The 27,922-nt window shown below is 40.0% G+C and overlaps 2 protein-coding genes across 3 annotated transcripts in view; both read right to left on the bottom strand.

Moving 5' to 3' along the window:
- The window catches only part of LOC140133460 (uncharacterized), a 374,671-nt gene that overhangs the window by 159,720 nt on the left and 187,029 nt on the right, over nt 1-27,922 (bottom strand). The window lies entirely within an intron of this gene.
- RFTN1 (raftlin, lipid raft linker 1) overlaps nt 1-27,922 on the bottom strand; it is a 258,871-nt gene that overhangs the window by 60,406 nt on the left and 170,543 nt on the right. Inside the window, exons 5-6 of the mRNA XM_072153674.1 lie at nt 21,599-22,004; nt 16,153-16,356 (exon numbers count right to left, since the gene is read on the bottom strand). Of these exons, the coding sequence (XP_072009775.1) occupies nt 16,153-16,356; nt 21,599-22,004 (610 nt within the window). The remainder of the gene's footprint in view (nt 1-16,152; nt 16,357-21,598; nt 22,005-27,922) is intronic.

The following is a 27,922-nucleotide window of genomic DNA, read 5'->3' as shown; positions in this document are numbered from 1 at the left end:
TCACAGTCAGCAAGAGGCTCCCTTTAGTATGGTAAAACAAACTGTAATATGGGAGAATTTTATAGGAGATAGATAAATGATAGGGAGATTTATGGGCAGCATGGTGGCTCCGTGATTAGCACTACAGCCTTGCAGCGCTGGTCAACATCTGCAAAGATTTTGTATGCGTGTGTCTGCGGGGGTTTCCTCTGGGTCCTCCGGTTTCCTCCCACACTCCAAAAAATTACTGGTAGGTTGATTAGACTGTGAGGCCCATTGGGGAGAGGGACCGATATTTTCTGAAAGCAGACACTTGCCCCATTTTCAAAATTGCATCAAAGATTTTATAGACATAGGCGCCTTCATGCAATTTTGATTCAAATTGAAACATTTTATTAAAAATACTTAAAATTTGACTTTGATGGCAAAAAATTTGATCCAAACAGAAAATGTTTACCTTCACATCTCCTAAATGTAATACATGGACATTTGTAAAGTTCACAAATGTGCCCTATTGATATGTTCACATGAATAAATCCACATAATATCACTAAAACTGTAATAACTAGATATCTGCTTTTCAGCTAGACATTTTTAGACAGTCACAACCTGCAAAATATATCAATAAAACAGAATAAAAAGTAAAAGCGCCATAAACCTATATCATTTTGAAAGCAGACAACCAGGCGATGCATTTAGCAATTAACATTCAAAATTTCCTCTAAAATACATACAAATCCAGATACTTATATAAAGAAAATCTAGTTTCCTAAAACAGTATCACAAAATAAAATGGAATAAGAGAGAAAGGGCCACATTTATCACTTTTGTGCGCCTAAGTGTAGTAGTTGCGCCTAAATTCTGGCGCACTGTTTTGCCAGAATTATCACAAGCTACAACCATCTGTTATAAGTTAATTTCCTGCCTCTTATTAATCACTTTACTTTAACACAGTTTAGGCACAATTTTGGCGCAATGTTAGATTCAGGCACTTACATGTGATCCTGCTACAAGCTCCTCTCTGCTTCTCCCACATCCCAGAATGAGAATGACCCTAACAGCAGCACCCAGGTGTGTGACACCCAGCACCCAGTGACCTCCTCAGCAGGGGCTTCTCCTGGAGGGGATCCCCCAGTGCTGATCTCCTGCTGCACCCCTGTAATTCTGCTCAGTTCCCTCTGAAACACTGTTGATACTGTGCAGAATTACATGGGGGACACTTGTCAGTACTATGTGCAACATTCTGTAACGTTCTCTTCTGTCTTGCTCTGAGCTCAGGATTCTGCAGAATGTTTTGTAAATAGAAGGTGATGAACTGTAAATAGAGTCTGCAGCTCCTGTCTGCAGAGTATCTCATGTCTGTATTATATGTTCTAGTGTCTGCAGAGCATCTCATGTCTGTATTATATGTTCTAGTGTCTGCAGAGTATCTCATATCTGTATTATATGTACTAGTGTCTGCAGAGTATCTAATGTATCTCATGTATCTATTATATGTTCCAGTGTCTGGCTGATCTTTGCTGCTAGAAATGAGCTGCTCTGCAAAGGGGCTCAGTGCTTTCTTCTCAGATAACGCCACCTTCGGACTGGAGTGTTTTTGCGCCAGTTTTTGTGCCTAAATTAAAAGTCGCAAATGATGAATATCATTAGGCGCAGCAAAACATCTGGATTGCTAGGATAAATGAGGGAAAGCTGGGTATTTTTGCTGCGCCTGAATGAAAAGGCGCAAAAACAACAGAAAAAAAACGATTGATACATGTGGCCCAAAGTGTGTTCTTAGATAGTTCTGCATAGAGAAGGGTTAAAAACATGAATATTAGTTGATATTATCCCTTCTCAAAATGTAGTAACATATAAAGTGAATATTTCCATTATCTGTGAGTTGCAGCAGCTCCTGTGTGCAGCAAATGCTCCCTGCAGCCTGATGGCTAAGAATCTGGATTAGGGGGGGTAATTTCAGAGGGCTGTATCTCTGGCTCTGTGACACATAGAACCTTACTTCCTTTTTCCTATGAAAGAAGAGAGTCTCCTCTTTTATATGAATCTAAATTTGTGTTTCTAAAATGTAGGAAAACGGAGATATTAACTGTTAAACTGCCGTTGGTAGTGATTTTTATATAAAAAAAATGGCACCTGATAGTCTCACTTTAAACCTGAATATCTCTGGATCCATAGCACCTAGAAACAATTGCCACCTTTGCCTACCCATTGCGCCGGCCCTGTGGAAACCAGTACTATACCTTAATGGCAGTATTTACTACACTGTATTCATTTACATCACTGATCTGTGAAGTATCATCCAAAAACGTTTTACGGGGCTCCATCATTAAAGGGGTTGGCCACTTTAACCATATTCATCATAATGTGTGTGTAAGTGTGTGGGGCAAGACATAAGGTCATTTACCAATATACATCTAGTAAAAGTCCTGCACCGCTTCCTTTATATACAAATTGAAGCCTCCTGTCTTTTACCTCATTAGCCAGATATTCCTGTCCATAATATGGTTGCAGATGGAGGTTGATCTCTGACTGTACATTTATAACCACCCTGTCAGGATCTTGAAGGGATATTCCCACAAAGACAAGATTCTTAAATATACTCAGGATAACAAAATAACACATTCTCTAATTCAGGATAAGTTCTTTATCTTGGAGGGAGGCATATAGTATAGCTGACTCTGTGTGTATTATAGGTGAGTTAGCAGCACTGAGAGTGTCATTGTATTTTGTATCCATCTCATTGATCTCATCATCTCTCTTTTTCTATGTGTGCGATAAAACCTGTTCCCCGATGATCTAAGCACATTATCAGCACACAGCATCTCATAGCACAGAAGTGTCTACTAAGGGAGTCCCCGCCCACACTCTGGAATCCTACAATGACCATCACTGAGTGATTGGAGCTAAAAGTTTGGAGTTTGAGGCACCCTTTTTTGTTGTTGTTGTTAATGGTTTACCCATCCTAGGGTCCAATGCAAAGTTTCACAGTTTTGTGGTTATGTGGTTTATGCAATTTACATGATGCTGACATAGTGCTATTACAGGAAACCCATTTAGAAGAAGCAGATTATTTTTGAGTTTAGAGATCCCGGTTGGGTCAGGTATTTGAGTACCCAGCGCTCCAGGGAAAGGCAGGAGTTCTAATATTCATACACAAGAACTTCACAGGAAAGGTAATACAATCACCACATGACATGGAGGAGAGGTAGGCACTTATACTCCTAGAATTCCAGGGTGATCCATTTATGGTGTATACTGTCCAAATGACGGCACCTGACTTTTATTCCAAGACCTAACAGCCACTCTGCTAAGCGCCAGTATCAGCCATAAAATAGTGGGGGGAGACATGAATACAACTCTGTTGCCAGGAGATGACCGTATCACAACCAAACACCCGCCAAAAGCCACGCTCCTCAGATATGGTACTGCCTGGCTTTTTGTCACAGACGGGTCTGAAAGATGGCAGGAGACTATTGCACCATTTTGACAGGGAGTATGTCCATTATTTGCATGCACATAGTAGCTAGTCCCGCATTGACTACATGTTACTCTCACACCGAGCATGTGACATCATGTGACATCATGTGACATCAGCAACTTAGTAATATCAGACCCTTCCCCAGTGGTGATATCTCTATACATGGTCTTTCTAAAAGGCACTGATATTCTTTGGAGAATCCAGACCTTCTTGAGATAGGGGCTAGCCAAAGTATGCAAACTCTGTCTACCCTACACTGGGATTTAAAAAAAATCCCTTATTATAGGACCACCACGATGGAGGACTTTAAGCCAAGTACACTTCCATGTTGGTGTGTGTCCTCTCTGGAAGGATCCACTCTTCATTTAGCTTCTTATGCCCTTTGTATTACAAATATAAGATTTAAAAATTACACAAATGAGCCTGAGGGGCTCCAGGCTGCATATCTGTTAGGCTATATTCACACGAACGTATGGGGGACGTATATACGGCCGACGTATATACGGCCGATATACGTCCCCCATACACTCCTATGGGCGCACGGCACCCTACGGGAGCGGTACGGTGCCGCACACGTGCGGCACCGTACCGTTCCGTACCCGGGAAAAAGATAGGACCTGTCCTATCTTTTCCCGTAATACGGGGCCGTGCGCCATAGGTTGCTATGGAGAGGGGCGGGGGTGAGCTGCGCTCACCTCCTCCTCCTCTCCCCGTACACTGCCGTTGCCCGCTACGGTACGGTACGGGCGGGCAACGGCAGTGTGAATATAGCCTTAATAGAACCTAGAGCTGCTCAGGCTCATTTGCGTAAGTTTTAAAGCTTTTTTATGTAAAAACAAGGGCATAAGAAAGTAAAAGAAGAGTGGATCCTGCCAAAGGGGGCACACACCAGCATGTAAGTGTGCTTGGTTTACTATCCTTCATCCTGGTGGTAGATTTCCTTTAAATAAAACATCACAGCAATTAGGCAGTTGCTGGGCTTGCAAATTTCCAAAGAAATCACTGACATCATTTTTAAAGGGGCGGAGAAGGTTAGACCATGTATCCTTAGTGAACAGTGAAGAGAGACCTACCCTTTAACCTACCCAGTGTATGGACTTGTGGCACAGTCTCTGTCAATGTAAATGCATACAAACCTTCTGAGAATTAAAAAACACTTGCTGCTAGACCCTGTGCATTTAATCTTTCATGCAGAAGATGGGGATGAGACACAAGGTGTTTAACCCCCAGTGCGTCTCGATTTATATGTATTCCCTCTTGTGGAAAAACTTTGCATCATGAAAAACTGGATCTCCCCAGAAGTAAACACACTAATGCGTTTCTTGGTCAAAATGGACAGGCTGCAAACTCTACGTCACAAAGAAAAACAGGCCAAGGCCTTCTTTCGCAAATGGGGTACATATATCACATCACATATGGACAGAGTTGAAATAGTAGACCTGGTACAATCCTTCCGTCTGACTCAACGATATAATAATGCATTCCTAAATGGCACCTTAGGAGCCCTACAATTGTAATATAAGAGGACCGGCCCACTGGCGCTCCTTCCCGGCTTGAAACACCAAATATTCCAGTAGAAATACTGGATGTAGAAAACTTCCGAACTACGTCTTTTCCTTACAGGAGCAATGTCTTCAAATTACACCTTTCATATCATTGTGCAACACACCTTTGTCATAAAACATGAATATTGTATTTGTTGCCTATTTTGCAATGTTGTTTTTAAAAACCAAATAAAAAGAAAAAGAAAGGGGAGTCTAAAGTGACACGCCCCCCGAAGCTTCAGCAAATTGGATATAGTAAACAGTATACTGTCCCCGGGTTACGTACAAGATAGGTTTATTTAAGTTGAATTTGTATGTAAGTCGGAACTGTATATTTTATAATTGTAGCTCCAGACAAAAAATTTTTTTGTCCCAGTGACAATTGCTGTATCAAAAATTTTTGCGAAAATGGGACAAAGGATTATCAATAAAACTTCATTACCAACATCTTACAGCTGATCTCTGTAGCCTGGGACTAAAGTAAAGCATACAGAGAGCTTCACGAGAGGACACAGTGGGCAGAGAGGTCCGTCTGTAACTAGGGGTCGTATGTAAGTCGGATGTCCTTGAGTAGGGGACCACCTGTATCTGGATGTAAGGTATCGAGGCAATACATTTCAGCCTGTGACTGCATTCTACACGATGTAGAATTCATGGGCTCTTTAAACACTCTGAATGGAACCATCTGTACATGATGTTATCTAGGAAAAAACATGACACAGAGATTTTCTGAGGCCTCACAATCAGTGTGGTGTAGAAATGCAAAGTTTAGTATTCATTTCTAACAATATACCATAGCTGTATGCTTTACTGCTCGAGTACATTCAATGACTATTCTTCAAGAAATCCTACAAGCATTTTAACTCACATGTAAGAAAGTTAATCAAGCGTATTCCCAGTGACCTAATTTTAATAATTTATTCTCGAAAGATGTTTTATGATCTGGAAACCCATGACTGTAGACGGATGCCCATTGTGCTAGTATTTAGTTCTTTAAATAAGACTATTTTTTTTGTCCCTGTGGTATGGTGGAAAATTAAGCCATGATGTGTATGTGGACACTTAAAGGGGTACTCTCATCCGGGCATACATATTTCATTTAATTCATCTGCCATATAGTTTTTGCATATAAAATGTCTGTTAGTTACTGCATGTCCCGCAGCTGTCCTATGGTAAAGAATGCTGATTCCAGGTGGTTGAAGAGGCATGAATAGCACATGTGTGGACCCCTCAGGCAGCGTGCGGGGCTGGTCGTATCCAAGCACAGCAATCTTGTTTTTAAGGGACAACATTGAGGCATTTCTGGGGAATTATTTTCACACAGGTAGATTTTTTTTTTGTTGCAACAAAATTTTATTGGAAGAAAACAGAACAGGGGAAATTAGTTTAGTATGATACATAGCCACAACTGTATCAATCAAAAGAGAAAAAAACAGAAAGGGAGGAGGAAGTCACAGGGGGGGGGGGGGGGGGTAGGAAACGTGGAAACAGGAATTGTACAAGATCAGTATAGTTGATCGTGGGAGGCGATAATGGGAACAGCCATGTGTACAGATACGCCATGTGACATTGATAAAGTTCATTAGGCAGATAAGCCTAGAGCCCTCTCAAAGGTAGGCAAACCCTGTGCTGTGATCCATGGGTTCTAAATGCCTTCTAAAAGACATAAGGTATCTGTCCTGGTTGTCTCTATCCTTTCACACAACATCAATAAATTGACCGTGTTCTTAACCACTGTGAACAATCGGTCCGGTGTTTTCTATTTTGGATTGTAGTTGCTAAAGCTATAAACTGAACCAAGCAATGAGCTTTGTTCTTGACCCTTGCTGGAGTATCCCCTGGAAGGAGTACTGTCTAATAAAGAGCGAATAAGGGTGTAAACATTGTTCCAGAGAGGTGCAACCAGGGGCATTGCCACCAGATGTGGGCCATATTGTCCAGAGCACTGCCTCCTCTGAAGCAGCTGCTGGGTAGTTGGGGGTACATTTTAACCAACCAGGTAGGAACTTAATAAACTCTATGCAATAACCTAAGAGAGGTGAAACCTGCTGGCTACCCTTTGCTAATGTGGCATAGCAATGTCACCATCTCACCAGGGAGAGTTCACAGCCTAAATCTGATTCCCACTTATCCATAAATCTTGACTTAATGTCCAGGGGAAGGGCTATGAAAATAGAATATAAGAGGGATATAGTCCCCCTACCAAATGGATCCTTTAGACAGATGTTTTCAAATGCTGTTCGGGAGTCTGCAGTAGTACCTAGGGGTATGGATCTAACAAAGTGAAGTAATTGATTAAGCCTACAGTGTTCCGAGGGGGGGGACTTCAAATTTAATAATTATTTAATTACTAAAAGTTTTCCCCCAGATATCAGGTGCCTAACATGAGAAATGCCTTTTGTCATCCACCATGTGAAAACCCCTGGTTCCAACACAGGGTGGGCAGGTAGGGTTATTAAATAACGGTACCAATGGAGAATTGTTGGATTGGAGCCTTTGTTGGAATCACATGGATCTCCAGAGTTTCACAGAGTGTAATGAGAAAGGTGATGTGGCCTGCAAGGAGCTGGGCGGTATCATAGTTTAGACACATGTCCATCAAGTTCAACCAAGGAAGGAAAGGGATTGCATGAGGAAGGGATTAAGGGGAAACAGTTCTATATAACATAACCATCAATGTTATTTAGGTGTAAAACGGCATCTAGACCCTTCTTGAAGCTCTCTGCCGTCCCTGCTGTGACCAGCGCCTGAGGCAGGCTGTTCCACAGATTGACAGTTCTCATAGTAAAAAAGCCCTGTCGCTTCTGGTGATTAAACCTTGATTTCTCCAGCCCCTGACACCTGCCCCTGGCGATCTTAATGGGGGTGGGATTAATTGTGTGTGGAGTTTAAGATAAGCTACTGGTTGATTGTAAAGTAGTTTAAGGGTGGCAATGAATTCTGGTGGGAAGCCAAAGCGCTCCTAAACTGCAAACAAATAAGACCAGAGGACAGTATCAAAAGCTTTTTCTATATCTAGTGAAAGCATTAGTAGGAGGTATGGGAATGTTTCATGGAATGTATGATGTTCAGGTTATTAACTGGTGTTACGGATATTAACTGGTGCTTGGCGGGATGGGTTAAAACTTACTTGATCTATAGCACAAATTCCAGGACACGTTGGGGGAGATGCATTAATGTATGGCACATTAGACCAGTACAGAGTAGATCTAGACAGATCTCTGCTGCGTCAGATTAATCCCTGTGTCTAATGATGGATGATTCATCTGGTGCAGTATAACACTGGCGAGTTGTACTTTGCACCTCCTATTAGTTCATCTAGTTTTCTGCGACACAATATTGAATTCCAGCACACAGACTGAATTTTCTGGCAGACAAGCCATTTTCTGTCCGGACTTGCCCCCTAGTTTCCGGGGACACACCTTTTTTTTTGTACAAGTTGTAAAACTGCCTAAAAGGGTCTAAAACCTTCAATACTTGTGGCGTTTGGCATTTCAGCTGCAAATCACTCCAGTTTTCTGGCGTAGCCAGATTGATATATGTCCCCGATTATATTGTCCGTCCAGACTTTATTTCATTAACATCTTTAAAATATACATGGCATGTCTCCTAGACCATATAAGAGGAAGGTAACCTACGCGTTTCGAGTGCATGTGGCACTCTTAGTCATGGTTAACCAGTTAACCATGACTAAGAGTGCCACGTGCACTCGAAACACATAGGTTACCTTCCTCTTATATGGTCTAGGGAACATGCCATGTATATTTTAAAGATGTTAATGCAATAAAGTCTGGACAGACAAGAAACAATTTTACCCCATTACTGGTGCGGAGCTCCGTTTTCTTTCTTTGAAGGTCCTGGATATACACTACGTCGGAGTGGATCTCCTGCACATGTGAATGGGTCAAGTCGGTGAGCAACAAAAACCTTTTTTCTTATATATCCCCCATTATATTGCCAACTTAGCAGTGACATGATTAAATAATAACAGCTGATGACTGTTTATCGGACTGTTCACCGTTTTTAGGTAACATAGGTTACCTTCCTCTTATATGGTCTAGGGAACATGCCATGTATATTTTAAAGATGTTAATGCAATAAAGTCTGGACGGACAAGAAACAATTTTACCCCATTACTGGTGCGGAGCTCCGTTTTCTTTCTTTGAAGGTCCTGGATATACACTACGTCGGAGTGGATCTCCTGCACATGTGAATGGGTCAAGTCGGTGAGCAACAAAAACCTTTTTTCTTATATATCCCCCATTATATTGCCAACTTAGCAGTAACATGATTAAATAATAACAGCTGATGACTGTTTATCGGACTGTTCACCGTTTTTAGGGATTGCGGGGCTTTGACAGGTATTTATCAAGGGTCTGCGCTGGGATTGTGTCGCTCGTGATTGTTTTTTGGCGCAGTTGGGCTGACTTCCATGCCCTACAAATTGGGGGAGTGCCGTTGGATGATACGCGGGATTCAACTTTCAAATGGTGTTGCAATCCCATGCACTTACATGCACCATGAAAAAGAAGGTGAACTCCATTGGACCTGATCGGGGAAGCGACACATGCACATTATCATCGGACAATGCAAGTAAATGAGCCCCAATGACTTTGGCAGTAGTAGATTAATCGCTGCATTAGAATTTATGTGTCGCTAAATAATGCACATGGTGTAATTAGAATTCTGTATAATTTATCAAGCTAATAGGGACAATGGTGTAGAGGGTAGCACAATGGTTAACTCTATTTTAGGATACACTCTACACTCTACAAACACCTATACCCTGTTCGGAGTTGTCCCTAAACTGTTCCAAAACCAAAAATAGTTTAGTGTACCTACTTATCCTCTAACACTATCATTTTATTTTAAGGATAACCTTGCACTAGGTAGCACCGTTTCTCTTTTGTTTTCTACTTGTTTCTTTTTTGGAATATCAACTGGATTGTAGTTCATAAGTCAGTTGGTGGAGGTCAGACACCTAAACCCTGCACCAATAAGCTCTTTGGCACCCGTAGGCTCAGTGTCTGCTGATGAGTAGTAGACAGGGCCTTCTGCTTTTAGCTTTGTCCTCTGTCCACAGGCGTTATATGCACTATTACGCCTGCTCGCTGCAGAGGTTTGAATCCCACCAATGGGATACCAAAGACCTAGTTTGTTCCCTTTTCAAAAAATATTATGCAGTTGCTATGATACCGTATATACTCGTGTATAAGCCGACCCGAGTATAAGCCAAAACCCCTAATTTCAACACAAAAAACTGGGAAAACCTATTGACTCAAGTATAAGCCGAGGGTGGGAAATGCATTGGTTACGGCCTCCCAGTATATAGTCTGCCAGCCCCTGTAGCATACAGCCTGCCCAACCCCTGTAGCCTATAGCCTGCTCAGCCCCTTTAGCATACAGCCTGCCCAGCCCCTGTAGTAGGAAAAAAATAACACTGTACTCATCTTTCTGACGTCTCCCATAGGTCCTCTTCTGTCTCAGACTGTCTCAGACAGAAGAGGACCTACAGGTGATGTCAGAAAGGTGAGTTTTGACTTTATGTTTTTAGTTGACTCGAGTATAAGCCGAGTTAGGGTTTTTGAGCACAAATTTTGTGTTGAAAAACTAGGCTTATACTCGAGTATATAAAGGTAACTGTAATAAACCATCATAAACTTTTTTTTTTTTTTATCACACACACTGAGCATAATTCTCCTGGTATTCAAAAATTATTTGCTTTTTCAGAACATTTTTTAAATTTTTTATTTATATTACAATAAATGTTAAGATTTAGAGGGAAAGTGCAGTGCAATATTTTTTTCATAGAATGTGGTGGCAATACCCCTTTATAAACATGCACGTGGGCCTTTTTCATATTTCTACAGATCCGGAACAGCAATAATATAATACAATCTTCTGTATAATTATAGTCTAGACCATCACTTGAATAGGTGCAAAAAAGCCTTCAAAACAGATGATATGTGACCCTCAGGCTGTTGGAGGAATTACTGTATAATCATTTTCTGTAATATCTATCCTTTATGCTTGGCGACATAGTCTAACTATTTGTGGCCACGTCCAATCTTATTATAGATCACGTTAAGCTTCAGAGCGAATATATGTCCCTTTTTGGAAAGTAATGAAGTCATACAATATTTCTATAGACTCATTACATCTAATTTCCTGTTTCAGATATAATCTTTAAACGCACATGGCTGGAACATCTAACTAATTCATTACTGAAAACTCATTTATTTCCTGATATTAGTCATAACAACATTATTGAACCGCTTAGAGAGCAGGGGAGAAAGCTTGGCGGAGTATTTTTTCATGTTATTGTTAGTGAAAAGCCGCAGATGGATAGCGGAAATGTGCCGTATCCCTACTGTCCCACCTCATTCAGGCAATCTAATTAAAATTAATTGATGACTGAAGATTGTGATATTGGTGGACAGATATTACAGAGTAGTCATAACTTATTGTATAAAGAGATCTCAACAAGATTTATTAGATTTTGCGTGATCACTTGTAATTCACTCAATAAGTGGAAATTATAGGTACTAAAACAGAATCTTATGACTCTATTAGGTAGAAATGGTAAGATATTGGAACAATTCAATGTTATTTTATTATTTTAAGCTATTTTTTTAGAGGATCAAACTACTATGGCTGCCACCAATGATTAGAACAAAGAGGCAGAAGTGTTTGCAATGTGCTGAGTAAGCATCGCCCCGTTCCCTAATTTTATTTGGAACAGAGATATGTTGCAACTCTATGGACACAGGGGTTGTTCGGGGGCAGGATTTTGTATATATAAAAATAACGAAAACGATGCTCAAACAAAACTGCAAGAGTGAACTTGTGGCTGGAGGCTCGCTGCTGCGGAGGCGTTTAAACTTTATTTATAGATTTATAGGCCTTTTAATCTTTTAAAAAGTGCAGGTACATTTTGTCACCATAGTTACTGTGTGAAATTACACTTTATGTGCCCCCTCATTTTCAGCAACGTTAAAATATCTTCGGACTTCTTATACATTACCAGAATACTGCACTGGCATCAGGAGACACAACCGCACTCTTGTTATGTGAAAAACTAAAGTTCCAGTGGATGGTGTTTCTTGACGGTTTGGCAGATGGGAGGACCAAGGGCTTACCTCTCGAGAAACAAGTAAATACATTGCTCTCTCCAATTAATTATACAATGCTGACCAATTCATCTGAAAGGAAATCTACCAACAGAATTATTGATAGTGTAGACTTGTACCGTGTCAGCCATAGAGGGCATAAGAAGAGTAAGAAGTCTGGTATCTGCTGTGGACATTTATTTGAATGGGGCAACTGCTGTGGACATTTTTGTAAAGGTGGCATCTGCTGTGGACATTTCTGTTAAGAGGCATCTTCTGTGGACATTTCATTAAAAGGGAACTCTGCTGTGGACATTACATTAAAGGGGGCTCTGCTGTGAACATTATATTAAAGGGGGCTCTGCAGTGGATTTTTCATTGAAGGGGGCTGTGCGGTGGAAATTTAATTAATGAGGTGCGGCGGCTGCTGGTAGTGGCTGTAGTGTCTAGTGTAGTATCCCAGTACCTCATCCCAGCTACTGGATAATATAGTTGTCTCTATAGTTGCCTCTAGAGTCTTCTGAGGGAGGAGTCTCCTAAGTCAAACCTGTGAACCTGAGGGAAGATCCACTTGTGACTAGATGCTGAGGAGATTTTTTTTAAGTCTTTTGTGGTAAAACTAGGAGCATTGACTTATACACAAGTATTTACAGTATAGGGGGGAGTTCATCTGCAGAGCACAGAGGCTGGGCTAGTCCGGTGTAGCAGTAAAGAGCTGTTACACTGTCTGGGAGATCTGGTCTGATGGTAGGTGGAGGGTTTCATGCAGTTAGGGAGTGTGATTGGCTTTCCTAATAGATGGGTTATAAGAGAATGATTGAAGTTCATCATTAAAATACTTTTATGAACAGTACAAGATTACGGATATAGAGGATATAGAGCAGTACTTACAGAGGATCTGTCACCCTAAAAAAACACTCTAGGAGCAGCTGCAGATGTAGCAATGTTAAACTTCTAACTTTAACAGAACCCTCCGATAAAGCTAGCAAACACTATAGTGCCATACCCTCGGTATGCCGGACCAAGCTTACAACGGTCGGGCATATTCACGAGGTGGCGGTCTGAGGAGGTGGTGACTGACGCATGAAGCCTGGCAGTCACCACTGGCCTACGGTGTGAGAGGGAAGGTCTGGGGGAGAAGCAGCGCTTCGGATCGTCCCCTCATGAATACGCCAAATCGCTGTAAGCTTGGTCTGGCGTTTGGAGGGTATGGCTCTGCAATGTCTACCAGCTTTATTAGAGGATTGCGATAGAGCTAGTAGTTAAACACTGCTACATCTGGGGTAGCGCTAGAAGCTGTTTACATTAGTACGCAACTCCTAGAGTGTTCTTTTAGGGTGACAGATCCTCTTGAAGTCCTAACATCCAGGCACATGTTGGTTTGGACGCTGGGGTGGCCCTAGTTGTATGAACAGCCCAGGGCACATGGGACACTTAATCCGCCACAGGTACAACATTTTTTTTGTTGCTTTACCCTTTACTTATTTGTGAACTTGCATTGGGCAAGGGCTACAAAGCAACTTGGGGCACCACATCTGTCACATGTCACAGATAACAGGGTATCACTGCATACATTGCAGATAATGAAAGTGAATGCAATCAAAGTCAAAGTGACACTTTATGTGCCCCTTAAGCCTATTTGGCGGGGTTGTGACTGCACCCTCACCGCTCCCTCAAGTTACGTCACTGGCAATCATGCAACAACTTGCATGTATCTGCGACTTGATGTCTCCAATGAATGCAACAAGTATTGTGTCCAAAGTCACCACGAAGCCCCAGCCATACGTACAGCACTTTTATGTCAGATATAAAATATTCTCAGTCATACTTTACCTTTTATACACTCAATAATGCAAAATCTTCCAAACAGGAGAAGTATTTTCTTGTGTAAACATTCAATAAAAATCATGATCAGACACATCTGTCTCGTACTTTACACTTTGAAAATCCTAAAGGAAAATAATAATCTGTACGGGGTAAATTTTACTGGGGTGTTCTCACTTGGATGCTATATTTAATGTACCATGTAAAACCTGTCTGCAGCTTTACAAGCAAACACATGCTGCTTTTCCTGACACAATCCCAAAATCAATTTTCAAGCTGTGAGGTGTAATGGTGCCACCACCGTACAACCTCAGTTTTTTAACACTTATTACAGTCAATACTTTTTTACTTTTATGTCCAGTGACATTTCTCTTGCTGGACCTCACACCTAAGGAGAGGGAGCCTATATTCATGCTCTCTGGCATATTAACAGTATTGGATGTATTTCAGCTGTGGGCCAATAATGAGTTAACAGGATGATTTTTACATAATGTGATTGTTAGGCCTAACACAATACCATAATCACGCTAATGACGCAAAAAAAAAAAAAATCTAGAAAAAAATGAAAATGCTTGATTATGACTTATTGTAAGCAGCTGATGAGCAGCTGTGTGGAAACTGAAAATCTCATTCTGTCATCTAATTTTAATAAAGTAAGAAAATCTGGATCTTGAGGGGAAAAAAAGTAATTTGACAAAACAAAGCAATGCGTTTTCTTCAAACTTCTTTACATTCAAATATATATTTTAAAATTAAATTAATAATGAAAATAACTTTATATATCAGAAATTCACTGATACAATTAGAGAAACTAGAACAATATACTATTAAAGTAAAACAAGGTGAGATGAAAAGGATAAAACTAGCACAAACGGATACATAGAAGAATATTACATCTATGTCATTGTGACTAGGCAGACACAACCCTGTGTCACCCTGCTGCATCTTTTCCCCAAGCACATAGAAACCCAGGGAGACAAATTACATTCTCCCCTTGTCTGACTACATCTGAACACATCTCCTCATATCCATATGTGAAGATTCTAATTAGAAGAGGCAGCCTGTTCTGCCCCTATCTCATCTCCAGAGAGTTATGTATCAATCAGCGAGAACAGTCATCAACAAGCTATGGATGAAGATGTCACTGAAACAAACTGTAGAAGAAAATGCTATACTAGACATATAAACTACCAGAGTTACAGAATATAAAACTGAAGTGGAGAATTTTGGCTCTGGCCTCACCAGTGATGAACCCTAAATTAAGCACTAAAGAACTGCAATAATTTTAAAGTCTTGTGAATAAATGTATGTGCTTATGATCATAATCAGGATATGCAATTTACAATACAAAAAGAAAAAGAAAAAAAAAGCTGTTGTGCAGCTGCTATGAGGCCCTCAGAGTTAGGGGGCCCAACCTGCCACACTAAAGAATGGAGGATGCACATCATTATATAAATATTATACTACACATCGTAAAGCATAATGGTGTGTTAATACTCTATACAGGTTGTTAAAGATGACTATAAGGGTCTTTGGATACACAAGGCTTTGGATTTCTGAGACCAGTGTGATCTCCTTAATACAGGTGTATATAGTGTGTATATACTGTCTGTGTAATAATATGATGCATATATACTTCAAGTGTGCATAAGATATGAGTGCTTAAAGGGCACCTACCACCCCGATTCTACCTATAAAGGTAGAAGGGGTGGTAGGTGGATGAATGGGACGTGAGGATAGCCTTTTTTTGGGCTAATCCTCACGTCCCGGGTGTCTTTTAGAAAACTTTATTGCATGTATATGCAAATTTTTTTATGCGGCTACTGGGGCGTGGAGTAGCCGGACATGAGGCTACTATGTATCCCACTGCATGTGCATACAGTAAGATATATCTAACCCTTCTGTTGTAAGGGTATCAGTTTTATGATTTTATAAAAACGTATCTAAATTCGCCTAGAAACGGTACCATTCAGGTTGAGGGCTAAACTACATTACTGCACACAGACTATGGTTAAGGTTAAGTATGGCTCTGATCCTGGAATAAAGCACCCATATCTAGTGACTAGTTTTGAATGGGCCCAAAGGTACCCAGACCAAAACAGGATTTTTAACTTTCGTCCAGCCGAGTTCTGAATTTAATAGGGTCTGCTTATCCGCAGTAATGACTTATACATGATGTAATACAAAAGGTGTAATTGCCAAATGAAAAATTCCATACCATTTACCATTCCAAGGTAAAAGACAGCATTCACTAGCGAGCATCCTTTTCTGAAATGATCTGTCATGTATTCCAGCCAGTTTGCTTCCAGTCCAATGATGGAATTCTTTTCCTTTGTGATCTTCATGGGGATTTTCACTGTGTAATATTTTCTGTACCTTTGTTGTATTTTCGGTTTGTTAAAAAGAGCCAAAATCTCGGATCCTGAAAAATAAATAATGAAAATGTAACTTGACATAGATAATCCAGTATCAGTGTGCCTTCTACATTGGCGTTCGATACCTTGCCACAGGGCAAAGGGTGCACACTAATCTGCTGTACTGATTGTGGGTCGGGTAGTATAGTGTGATATTACATAGGAATTGTTAAACAATGCACTTTCCAGCTAATCCTTCTCTTAAAAAGCTGTCAAAATGATATTCTGATGTACATAAAACTTGGTGGTATCCAGATTTTTACCTCTATGGTAATACACACTACTTTGTAATTACTATTTTATTGTAAGGTTGCTTTTAAAAGGGATTTGTATTGTAGTTACTCTCTTCCCAAAGTTCTTGGGATAAGTTGTGATTAGGCCCAACAACTCCCGGTGATCCTGGGAACCCCCATCTGATAGAGTGACATACATATAGGAACACAGGCACTTCATTCACTTTTGTGGGATAGCTTTACTATGACACAGTGGTTGAATATTTCTGGCCTGGGCAACATCACTCCAATCATATGGGGTACAAGGGACCCACATTCTGATGATAATCAGACAGTGATACATTCTGTACTATATTTTCTATTTGATTTAGAATTTTTTACACCCCATTCTGATTATTATGCCAGGTGCATTCCCACAGCAACCTGTCTGTGGGATAGTGACAAATTGCCTCTTTAGAGAGGAATAAGGGCAAACATGGAAGCCAAAACATCAGCCATTGTTCTATGCAGAAATCAAGTTGGTGTGAACAGTGAAGAATACTTATGAGTGGACTTGTTCAGGGTGGCCGACCAAAAGTTCAGTTTGTGTACCCAAACCCATATAGTAACACTCCCACTGGTGGCAGGCAAAGGGTTACCGGCAGTGCCGCCATTTTACTTAGGATTCTACAGAAAAAGGAGCTAACATATATGATCCGTGCTGGCACCTATCGCGGATGTTAACCCTTTAAATGCCATTCGCAGCAAAAAAAGGGTTAACACCTGAGCTTGATGCCAGCACCAATTGCCGATGTTACTTTTGGGAGTGAGCAGGAATACTGAACCCAAACTTCGAGTATTTGGCACAACCCCGAAAATTGTGGTCTGGCCACTAATGCCTAGTGAACAAAACAGAATGGTCATTGAAAATCCTGATACTAATCCTGTGTGCTTCTGTATTCTGTAATACACTTTCGTTAACAATTGTTCCTAAAGTATTTCATGAATACAGAAATTATTGAGGAGTAAAATGACTATTAAGGAGTATTTAACTAAACCTTCAAAGCATTTTTTTTAATTTCAGAGATAGAGAAGGTGATAATAGTAAGCTTTGTAATATACTGTAATGATCAGGTAAAGCAGTTTATCTTTTTTTCTGCACTTTCTCCTGCAGTGAGCAGTGTATTGGAAAGCCTTAATAATTCAGCTCAACAATTAGACTACACAGTGATTATCTATCAAGAGTTAGGTCATTAGACACTTTATCAGGTTCCTGTACCTCTCAGATGTCAGTGGATACAGGTCAGAAAGTTAACTCGTGTATGTGCAGCTGAGCATTTTTATTTTCTACTTTTTCTATTTTTTCAAACCTTACTGGAATTTGTTGATTTCTTTATTAGCTACGGACTACAAAAACATTAGCCCCCAATGCAGGAAACAAAGATTTTATATCCAAATCGGCTTTTGGTATATTACATCTCTGGCTGCTGACAAGGCTGACATCAGACATACCCAAGAGTTCTGCTCTGGTGGGACAGTCGTTTCCACCTTCAATTACTGTGTATTGCTCAGTGTAAAGGTTCATGCACATGACAACAAATTTAGGTTTTGTGACAGTCGTTGATTCTACAGTTAGCACACATCCCCATACACATCTGTGGATTCATTGGGCCTGTGTATGAGCTGATTGCAGATCAGACAGATCACCATTTTTCCAGTATCATTGTCGTGTGAGCAGAGCTCACCCTCCAATGTCACGAGATGTAAACAACGGTCCACAGGATTATTGTTTGCGTTCCACATAACTACACACCTTGTTTGCATGCAGGGGTAGGACAATAAAGCTACACTCTTTGCTTTTTGCATATATGAAGCCAGTAAAAGTATACTCAGATATTTAGGCCAACATTAATTTTCCCACTAAAACCACTAATCCTCAACCAAAATTAGGTTTTGGGATTAGTGGTAGCTCTTGTGATCACTGTAGGTCCAGCGCCCACGATCACACATTTTCTCTAGCCTACAAATAAGGTATCAATTTTCTTAGTTGGAAAACTGACAGTTTTTTCCAAGATTACAAAGAATATGTAGATTGATTCTGTGTGTAACTTTAAAAATTGTGTTAATTGTATAAGTGTGTATTTGTTTTTATTGTTTTCACTTTCATTGCATTCTATTTTTCTGTTTGGGACTGCACCTGTTTTTTTATCATGATAAAATGTAGGGAAATGGGAGCAAAGAATTGTCTATGCATCTATCTTATGAAATATGCAAATATGGTTTTCAGGATGGTATAAGGAAAACATTGTTTCTTAGTCTTCGCATGGAAAGCCCTTTCTTCCCAGCCATAGTCAAGAGCCTCTCACTCAGATAAACCAGTTCCCTATACTGTACTGAGGAGATCCAATCAAGTTGAAAGAGTGCTGTCTACAGTTGGGAATATGTTTCTTCTGGAATAGACATACTGGTTTGGCTTTTACCTGAAAGTTATGCTTGTCATGATGTTAAGGCGGCTGCCTTACAAGGTAGCCAAGAGACAATCTTTTCCTCATCCCATCCACTTTCAGGATGTGCTTGCATTTTATAACAACTTAACAATAGCACTGATTACAAAAAATGTAGTGTAGAGAAGCAGAACTCATGATTATAAAAGTGTCATCTCGGAGCTCAAAGCATATACTTAAAGAGAACCTACCACCACGAATCTACCTATAAAGGTAGATCGGGTGGTAGGTGGATGTAAGGGACGTGAGGATAGCTCTTTTTAGAGCTAATCCTCACGTCCCCGCTAACTTTTGGGAAACTTTATTAACCTAATATGTAAATTTAGTTATGCGGCTACTGGGGCGTGGAGTAGCCGGCACGAGGCTACACAGCGCGGCTACTCCACGCCCCGGTAGCCACATTACTCCTCCTACCCTGTTGTGTCCGGCGCGCAGCTCCTCGTAGCTGCGCGCCCTCGTCCGATATTATGGTGTTCTGCGCAGAACGCCGGCTGAGCAGTCCCAGCTAGGAGGCCGGAGCTACTGCGCATGCGCAGTAGCCGGCTTGTCAGACAAGGGCGCGCAGCTACGAAGAGCTGCACGCCGGACACAACAGGGTAGGAGGAGTAGTGTGGCTACTGGAGCGTGGAGTAGCCGCGCTGTGTAGCCTCGTGCCGGCTACTCCACGCCCCAGTAGCCGCATAACTAAATTTACATATTAGGTTAATAAAGTTTCCCAAAAGTTAGCGGGGACGTGAGGATTAGCTCTAAAAAGAGCTTTTCTCACGTCCCTTACATCCACCTACCACCCAATCTACCTTTATAGGTAGATTCGTGGTGGTAGGTTCCCTTTAAATTTATATAGAGCTTGACATTATAATACAGTCATCAATGCCATTTTGAAGAAGTGACTTAATCTCCTGCACTCCGCCTGGCATTCAGTAAAATAAAGTTAGTTTTTTTGTATAATAATTCACAAGCAGCATAAAGTTAGATATTCCTTTGATTTACAAAGCGCCTGTGACATCACACTGATATATTCCTCTACAGCGGCCATTTTGGACCAAACAGCGGCCTTTTGGAGATCAAGCGGGCATTTTAAGTATTAGCTGGGGGTCATGCCAGGGGTCAAGCACTGTCCAGCTAATGTCATGATTCAACTTCATTTTTATGTAACCTGCTTGCTCGACTGCCAACTAATTCCCCTTGACATTTAATGAGAAGCCAGTCTGTCCTTCACTCTTGTCCTATATTTTTGTTCTAGCACCTGCTTATCTCCTGTTTTGACTTGCTCGAGTCTTCTGCTCAGGGAAATTAGAATAAACAAGGCCTCTGAGAAGAAATAGTTAACCTTTTCGGAGAATCTCCTGGTAAATTCATTATGGACAATAGCATTGCAGTATTCTATCTTCTGTTCACGCCCCTTTGATGATGATGTTCTGTTTGATATATGCAACTGGGCACTAATAAACTGGGGGAATATTCTACATACACTAAGAGACTGATGTGTCTTGGGTTTGTTCTCTCGTCCCGATACCGGGCAGCCATGAAAGAGTTAATTTGAGAGTTACCTTTACAACTATAGTAAGGACTGTTTTGAGTCCTAGATAAAAATCTCTATCAACACAATGCTATCTATCTAACCATCAATTTAATCCTTTGCTTCATAGACTGTATTTATAGTATAGCATTAAATTTAGCAGGAGGACTCAGGACTCAACTACTGCCTAAAGGACATCTACCACCAGGATGAAGTATTGCAAACCAAGCAAAACCCTCTGGCAGGATTTACTGTTCTTTAAGCTTCCTATGCCCTTGTTTTTAAGAAAAAAGGCTTTAAAATGTATGCTAATAATAATTTTAAAAGTTTTTTTTGTAAAAGGCAGGAAAGAATAAGCTAAAAGAAGTGCAGATCATGTCACAGGGGCACATACCTGTATGTCAGTATGCTTGGTTTACAATCCTTCATCCTGGTGGTAGATGTCCTTTAAACACTTCAGTAAAAACTGATTACTGTATTTTTCGGACTATAAGGCGCACCGGATTATAAGGCGCACTATCAATAAATGCCTGCTAAAACATCTAGGTTCATATATAAGGCGCACCGGATTATAAGGTGGACCTAATTATAAAGATGCATGACCAGCAGGTGGCAGACCCGTGCACAGTTCAAGGCGTGTGGTCTGTAAGTACGGTTTATATGTAAGGCGCACTGGACTATAAGGCGCACCTTTGATTTCTGAGAAAATCAAAGGATTTTTGTGCGCCTTATGGTCCGAAAAATATGATAATTGAATTAAACCCTTGTGCAGGGCATGAAGGGAGGAGCAGGACTAGCAAGATTCTAGGAATCCAATGAAAATAGGTCATGCTCTTCCCATCAGATCCTGCATCATGCATCATTCAATAAGTTGGCTGTGACTGGAGTGCTCCTTTAATATAATTTAGCAAAGCAAGACCTTCAGTGCACGTACTTGTAATCAGCAAAGCAGAAGGCATAGCATATTATTTTCATTTTATTCTTTTATTTTACAATACAACAATTTCATACTTACTTCTAGTGCTGCAATTATCTGGCACTGTAGGCTCTGTTATAATCTTATCCTGTACAAACACATCCTCATTAGAGGCAGTGAAGTTTAGTTCTTCTAATTGATCTACGTCATCCAGAGGTGAGGACTTTGCTTTTTGCTGCTCGATAACTTCCAGCCCATCGACTGTTTTGGACTGTTCAGCATTTTCCCGGCTCTTTGCTGGTGAAGTGCTTCCATTAGTGCAGTCTGACTTCTTATCTGCTGAAGTCTGATCCTCGGTATCGCTGCATGGTTTATTGATAGCTGTGAATTCTGGAGAGCTGGTCTGACTCAGGCTATCAGACGGGCTGTATGGCAAGTCCTTAGGAATGTAGTATCCCTGTACAATTCCGGCAAACTTTGATCCTTGACTGGCTGCATCCTCAATCTGGAAATAAATGGCATATATTTAATATAAAGTGAGAATTCTCTGAAAACTGAATGCTTGAATTGCAGGTTATTTATGAAGGAATTCTCATATATGGGATAATCAATGCTATAGCACTGGAGGGTAGTCACAGGTTAAGAATAACACGCTGCTGAATGAAAACAATAATTACCTGAAAACAATCAATAACTTCATTTCAACCAACATAAGCCAACACAGAATGAGACGCCTTGTTCACAGCATAAACTGGGTAGAGTAAATCAATAGATGTGCAAGTCCAAGATGTATATCATTTCGCATATACATATGTTGTACATGTGCTACAATTTTGCAGATCCATATATAAACTAGACTGGGTAAAGAGGAGAACAAAGAAGGTATTTAAAGGAAACCTACCATTTTATTTCACGCATTATGAACCTAACATACCTTGAGAATGCTGTAGCTACACTGATGCAGAAACATATCTTATTTAATCCCTGAGCTGAGTGCTTTTGCTCAAAAAACAATTATAAAATTATGATAATGAAGGCTCAGCACTTTTCCTCTCACATTAATTATGCAGCTGCTCCAGAGAATGATGTAATCACTGTGTTGTGCCTGACAGGCAGAAGTAATCAATCGCTGCACCATCATATGATAGATTTCCTTTAAGTTGCCTGGGACTGCAGGAAGATTCCGTGTTTGGTAAACTGTCATGGGGCGATAGTCTGAGTGCCACCTCCAGCACCCGTGCCAAAGGTTTGCCACCACATGACAATAACAAAGATTTAGTACATGTTATGTAAATGAAAGAGATCTACTAATATTTTATGTTAAAATTCTGGCTTTACTGAATCTTTTCCCAAAAAATGTTTGCACTACAAAGTGACAAAGTTTCCTTTAGGGCTGGGCTTTACTATTTAAGGTTCTATGATGCATTTTGCAGCTACCCGTTTCCCCAAAAATAAGACACCCCCAGAAAATAAGACCTAGTGCAATTTTTTTCAAGCTTAGAAATATAAGGTCTCCCCTCAATATAAGACCTGGCATCAGTCATTGCTACAGCTCCCCCCACACCAAACATTAGTAATAGAAGATCATTTTGATACTGCAAAAGGTTGTGACATAAGTGTAGAATTAATGGGTTAAAATCACTGACTGTTGTGTTTCAAATGTGCAACCAGCAGCTACCCGACAGGGCCCATCACAGGGAAGTCCTAAACAGGAGAGATTAGGATAGGACCAATGATTCTAATAGAAATGGAGTCACGATAAATACAGCCTAAAATTCAGAGTTTTATAGAGAGTTATAAGGAAAGTTGTTGACATAATGGCCCTTATTTAAAAAATGTTGCTTTTTGTTCATAAATCCCAGGATTGGTAAATTTACCATAGATTTCTGTACATGGAAATAGAATTCCAAGACATTTCTGATGGACTTCACATGGTTATGATGGTTATGCTGTGATCGCTGGACTACAGTATATTCATAAATACAGATTTTTTTTTTTTGTTTAACAAATGTAAATTCTTGTTCATGGAAAAATAAGACTTGGTACCTCTTTAGGAGCAAAACTTAATATAACACACAGGCCCACATTTATCAAAACTAGTGCAGTCTGTACTATGTGCAGTTTTCCTGGGGAGTGCCCTGAATGTGCCAGAGTAATCAAAACTGGAGCATGCAAAATAAGCTGATTTAGGGGATCAATAAGAAAAATAGTCTCCTAAACAGAGAATAAGAAATATATGTTGAACTGAAAGTAAAGGGTAGTCGCATTTGAAATAATTATTTATATTGTGTGGAGGGGATGTGGTGAAAATTGTTCTAATATACTTCAATAACAAATTCTTAGTTTGCAAAATAAATCAAGCTACTCCCTCCTGTTGAGATGTATATACCAGCCTCTACAGTGTGTGTCTATGGAGCCTACATCTAATACCCCTGTATTTGTTTAAACAGCTCTGAGAAGTGAGGATTAACCTCTTCATTTAAAGTTTGATCTTTAAAAATATTGCCCATAGCATACTGCAGCCAGGGAGAGAGAAGAAATGGTTTAAACTCACAATTGTGTAAAAAACAGGAGAGGAGAAAGAGATCTGTCTTCAACTTTTCCAAAGCACCGTAGAAATAATATTGTAACTAAGGGGGACTTTTCAGTCTGTTTCTTCACAAACTAGGCAGAATTTCTTCATGAAGTAAATTAGAAAAATGTTCTCAACACTCCCTTCCCCCACACATTATCAAAAATCATCTGAAAAGACGGCACTAGAAATAACACACAAGGAGATGGTAAACCTAACCCGAGTAACAATACATTACCAAATGGCATTGTCCAATACAAAGTCACCTACAATAAATACTGTTATATGAATATAACAAGCAACCAATATCACTTCATACATACACGCACTACAACCTCCTGTGCTGCCTTCGGGTACAGCATATGGTTTCCAGCATTTTAATTACCCCGGCTTTAAATTGCAAAGTTTACAATAATTAGGTTAAAGTGCCCTAGGTCCATGAGTATTTTTTCTACATAAATTAAATTACTCTGCAGTACACGCATCGCAGAGAAGGAATGTATATAATATTGTAGAATAACCTGACTTTTTGAACATAGAAAAATGGTTATGTGATTATTTGGAGACTTCAGATACCAGAGGATTAATATATAACAAAGTTATTAGTTGACTCTCAGTTATGTGGAATTACTAAAGTATTTAAGGATCCTTTGGAATATAAACTGAATACAGGTTTTTGGGAGACATGCTAGTGTATGGCTGTAGGTAAATTCATTAGGTGATCCAGTGTCTACCTCCTTGTATTAGCCATGACATGAACTTTAAAGAGAACCTGACCTGTCACCACAAATACAGCTAGGGGCAGGTTCCCATAGAGCCCTATTAACTAACTGACACCCTTATTTTAGCTAAAAAATATTTTACTCAGATCTCCATAAATACTCTTTATAACTTTACCTGGTATCCAGGGCTATCGAGGTGGGGAGGGGGGGGGGGGGGGGGCTCCTCAGACTGAATCGAGCGGCTCCTCCCTATGTTTTCTCAGCATGCAGCAGTAATGTCATGTGGCCAGGGTGACATTATTTCAGGTTCTTTAGCCTCCTAACATTAGCAAAGTGTACACCATGCATATATCTGATGAAAGGAAATCACAGCAGTCTGCAAGGAGGCATAGAGATGAGTAAAGTTTATGCAGGCATGTTGTGATTTCTTTTGATCATATATTTGCATGGTTTAAAGTTTTCTAATGTTAGGAGGATAAAGGAACTAAAATGTTGTCACTCCGGTCACATGACATTACTGCTGATTGTGTGAAAGATGAGTTGCTGGATTCAGTCCGAGGACTGACTATTGATATCCTTGGATGCTAGACGAAATGATAAGGATGATTATATGGGGATCTGAGGGAAACAATTTTTACTAAAAGAAGGGTGTCAGTTAGCTAATAGGGCTCTATGGGAACCTTCCACCTTTGTGAAAAATATGGTGACAGGTTCCCTTTAAAGTAACTTTGAAATCAGATCTTACCCCTTTAAATTACTGACAGCTTCAGACAGGGTGTGAAATGTCCTTTCTAGCATTCCATATTTTATATGAAATCTGACCTGTTTACCTTTAACCAATCTCATCCAAAGCCATTTGAAAATGAGAAAAGAGTCATATTTTACCTGAGATTAGTCAAATTTAGAAGTTGCAGGGGGACTGTCACTTCAAACACCACTACATTCACTTCATAGAACCTAGAAACATCATGTGGCCTCAAATTAAAAATAAAAACTCATATTTCACATGTCCAGACTCAACCTGTGAGAAATCTGACCCATTTTAACATCAAATAATCTAAGTTTGCAAGAGTAACAGGGTAAATAATTATGTCCCCTTGTACAAAACACTGTAAGCAGATGGCAATCTGTTAATATTGAAAGGGGTTGGCCACTTTTCAATAAATCTGTTCCATTGGGCATGTATATGAATCTTTATGTACCTGTGCCTTTGCCTCCTTTAAGAGCTTCAGTCTTTCCCTGTTCTCAAGATGATAGCATATTTTAGGCTGCAGCATGAATGAAAAATCAGCTTTTATTATTTTGTAGAATGCAGTCAGACAGTCAGGCAACACAAGCTCATGCAGTCAGTTTGCTCAGCCCATTCCATGAACCTGGCCCTGCCTCCTAGATCTCCAAATAGACACAGAATAACATCACAATTAGGAGGCTAGGCCAGATGCATGAAGTGGGCAGAGCAGAATGACTACAAGAGGTGGAGCTACCTGACTGCAGGAGGTGAGGTTCTATGACTGTCGGGGCGTGGCTCCCTGACTGCCGGAAGCGGGGTTCCCTGAGTGACTGCTTCTTACAAAAGCATAAAGGAGGAGTTTTTATTCATGCAGAAACTAAGAAATATGCTAAAAACACCACCAGGGGAAGTAAATATTACAGAAGAAAGTACTGTTAGAGGGCTTGTGGGTGGGGCTAGTGTGGCGACAGGTATGCTTTAAACACTGCATACTAAGCAGTTCCTTCAGAACCATTTACTGGGCCCTGTCATGCATGTGATACATGCATACACAGTACAATAATCATATTAAAAGTAGACAAATTGTATGAAAACAATGCTATGTTCTGTCATGGCCCAATTATGGACACCTCACAACTCTGGGTCAATCACAAATCATGTTTAAAAATAATTGGGGCACAAAAATGACAACATTCACATGCTTCCAAGGGCAGGACCATTGGAAACCTGGCATCAGTTATTACTGAAGTCAATAAATGTTTGGTCTTTTTAGAACCAATGTATAAACCATTAGTCTTTGTACATCAATGCCATTGCTTACTAAAAAGGTTGTATGCCTAATCTCTTTAGAATCAACATATTTTGGACTTCGGAGATAAAACTTTTTTTTTTTTTTACTTTTTGTGTAGCATTTTAAGGCTCATAATGTTTTTATGCTATTGACACAGCTAGCTGAATGTGGTTTGTTTTTTTTGCTGTGGTACGTACTGTAAAACTAACATTAACAACTTACAATTATATTAACAACTTTAAAATTATTTAATGAATTAATTAAGAAAATGTGGAATAATTTTTTTGTGAAGTATCATCTGATCAACATGATGTAATTGCATATGAAGGTCCTCCAACTAACTTGGACTTTCTGACATCCAGGTGCAAGAATGGGGATAAGATGATGGCAGTCTGATCTGCTGATCACATCAACAGTAACAATATGAGACCATTTATGGACAGTGCAAAGGGTATGCATTATCCAATTCCAGGTCTGTAAACACACGGTAGAAAACAGATAGTTAGAGTGGGGCCCTGGTGTCAAACTCCTAGGATCACTGGTAAGTGACCTAATAAATAGGTTCATAGTTATAAGTAATACATAAATCATTAATAAAGAAACTTTAACCCCTTAAGGACCATGCCCTTTTTCGTTTTTGCGTTTTTATTTTTCACTCCCCACCTTCAAAAATCTATAACTTTTTTATTTTTCCGTGTACAGAGCTATGTGATGGCTTATTTTCTGCGTAACAAATTGCACTTCGTAGTGATGGTATTAAATATTCCATGCCGTGTACTGGGAAGCGGGAAAAAAATTCTAAATGCAGTGAAAATGATGAAAAAACACATTTGCGCCACTTCTTGTGGGCTTGGTTTTTACAGCTTTCACTGTGATTTTTACAGTTTATTTATATTTATATCAGTTCTAGGGAAAGGGGGGTGATTTGAATTTTTATGTTTTTTTTTTTTTTACTTTTTTTTATTTATTTTTTTTACTATTTTTCAGACTCCCTAGGGTACTTTAACCCTAGGTTGTCTGATTGATCCTACCATATACTGCCATACTACAGTATGGCAGTATATGGGGATTTTGCATACCATCTATTACAATGTGCAGATCGCACATT

Source organism: Engystomops pustulosus, chromosome 5, assembly GCF_040894005.1.
Source record: "Engystomops pustulosus chromosome 5, aEngPut4.maternal, whole genome shotgun sequence".
Taxonomy (NCBI): domain Eukaryota; kingdom Metazoa; phylum Chordata; class Amphibia; order Anura; family Leptodactylidae; genus Engystomops; species Engystomops pustulosus.
This window is presented reverse-complemented; position numbering and strand designations above follow the sequence as displayed.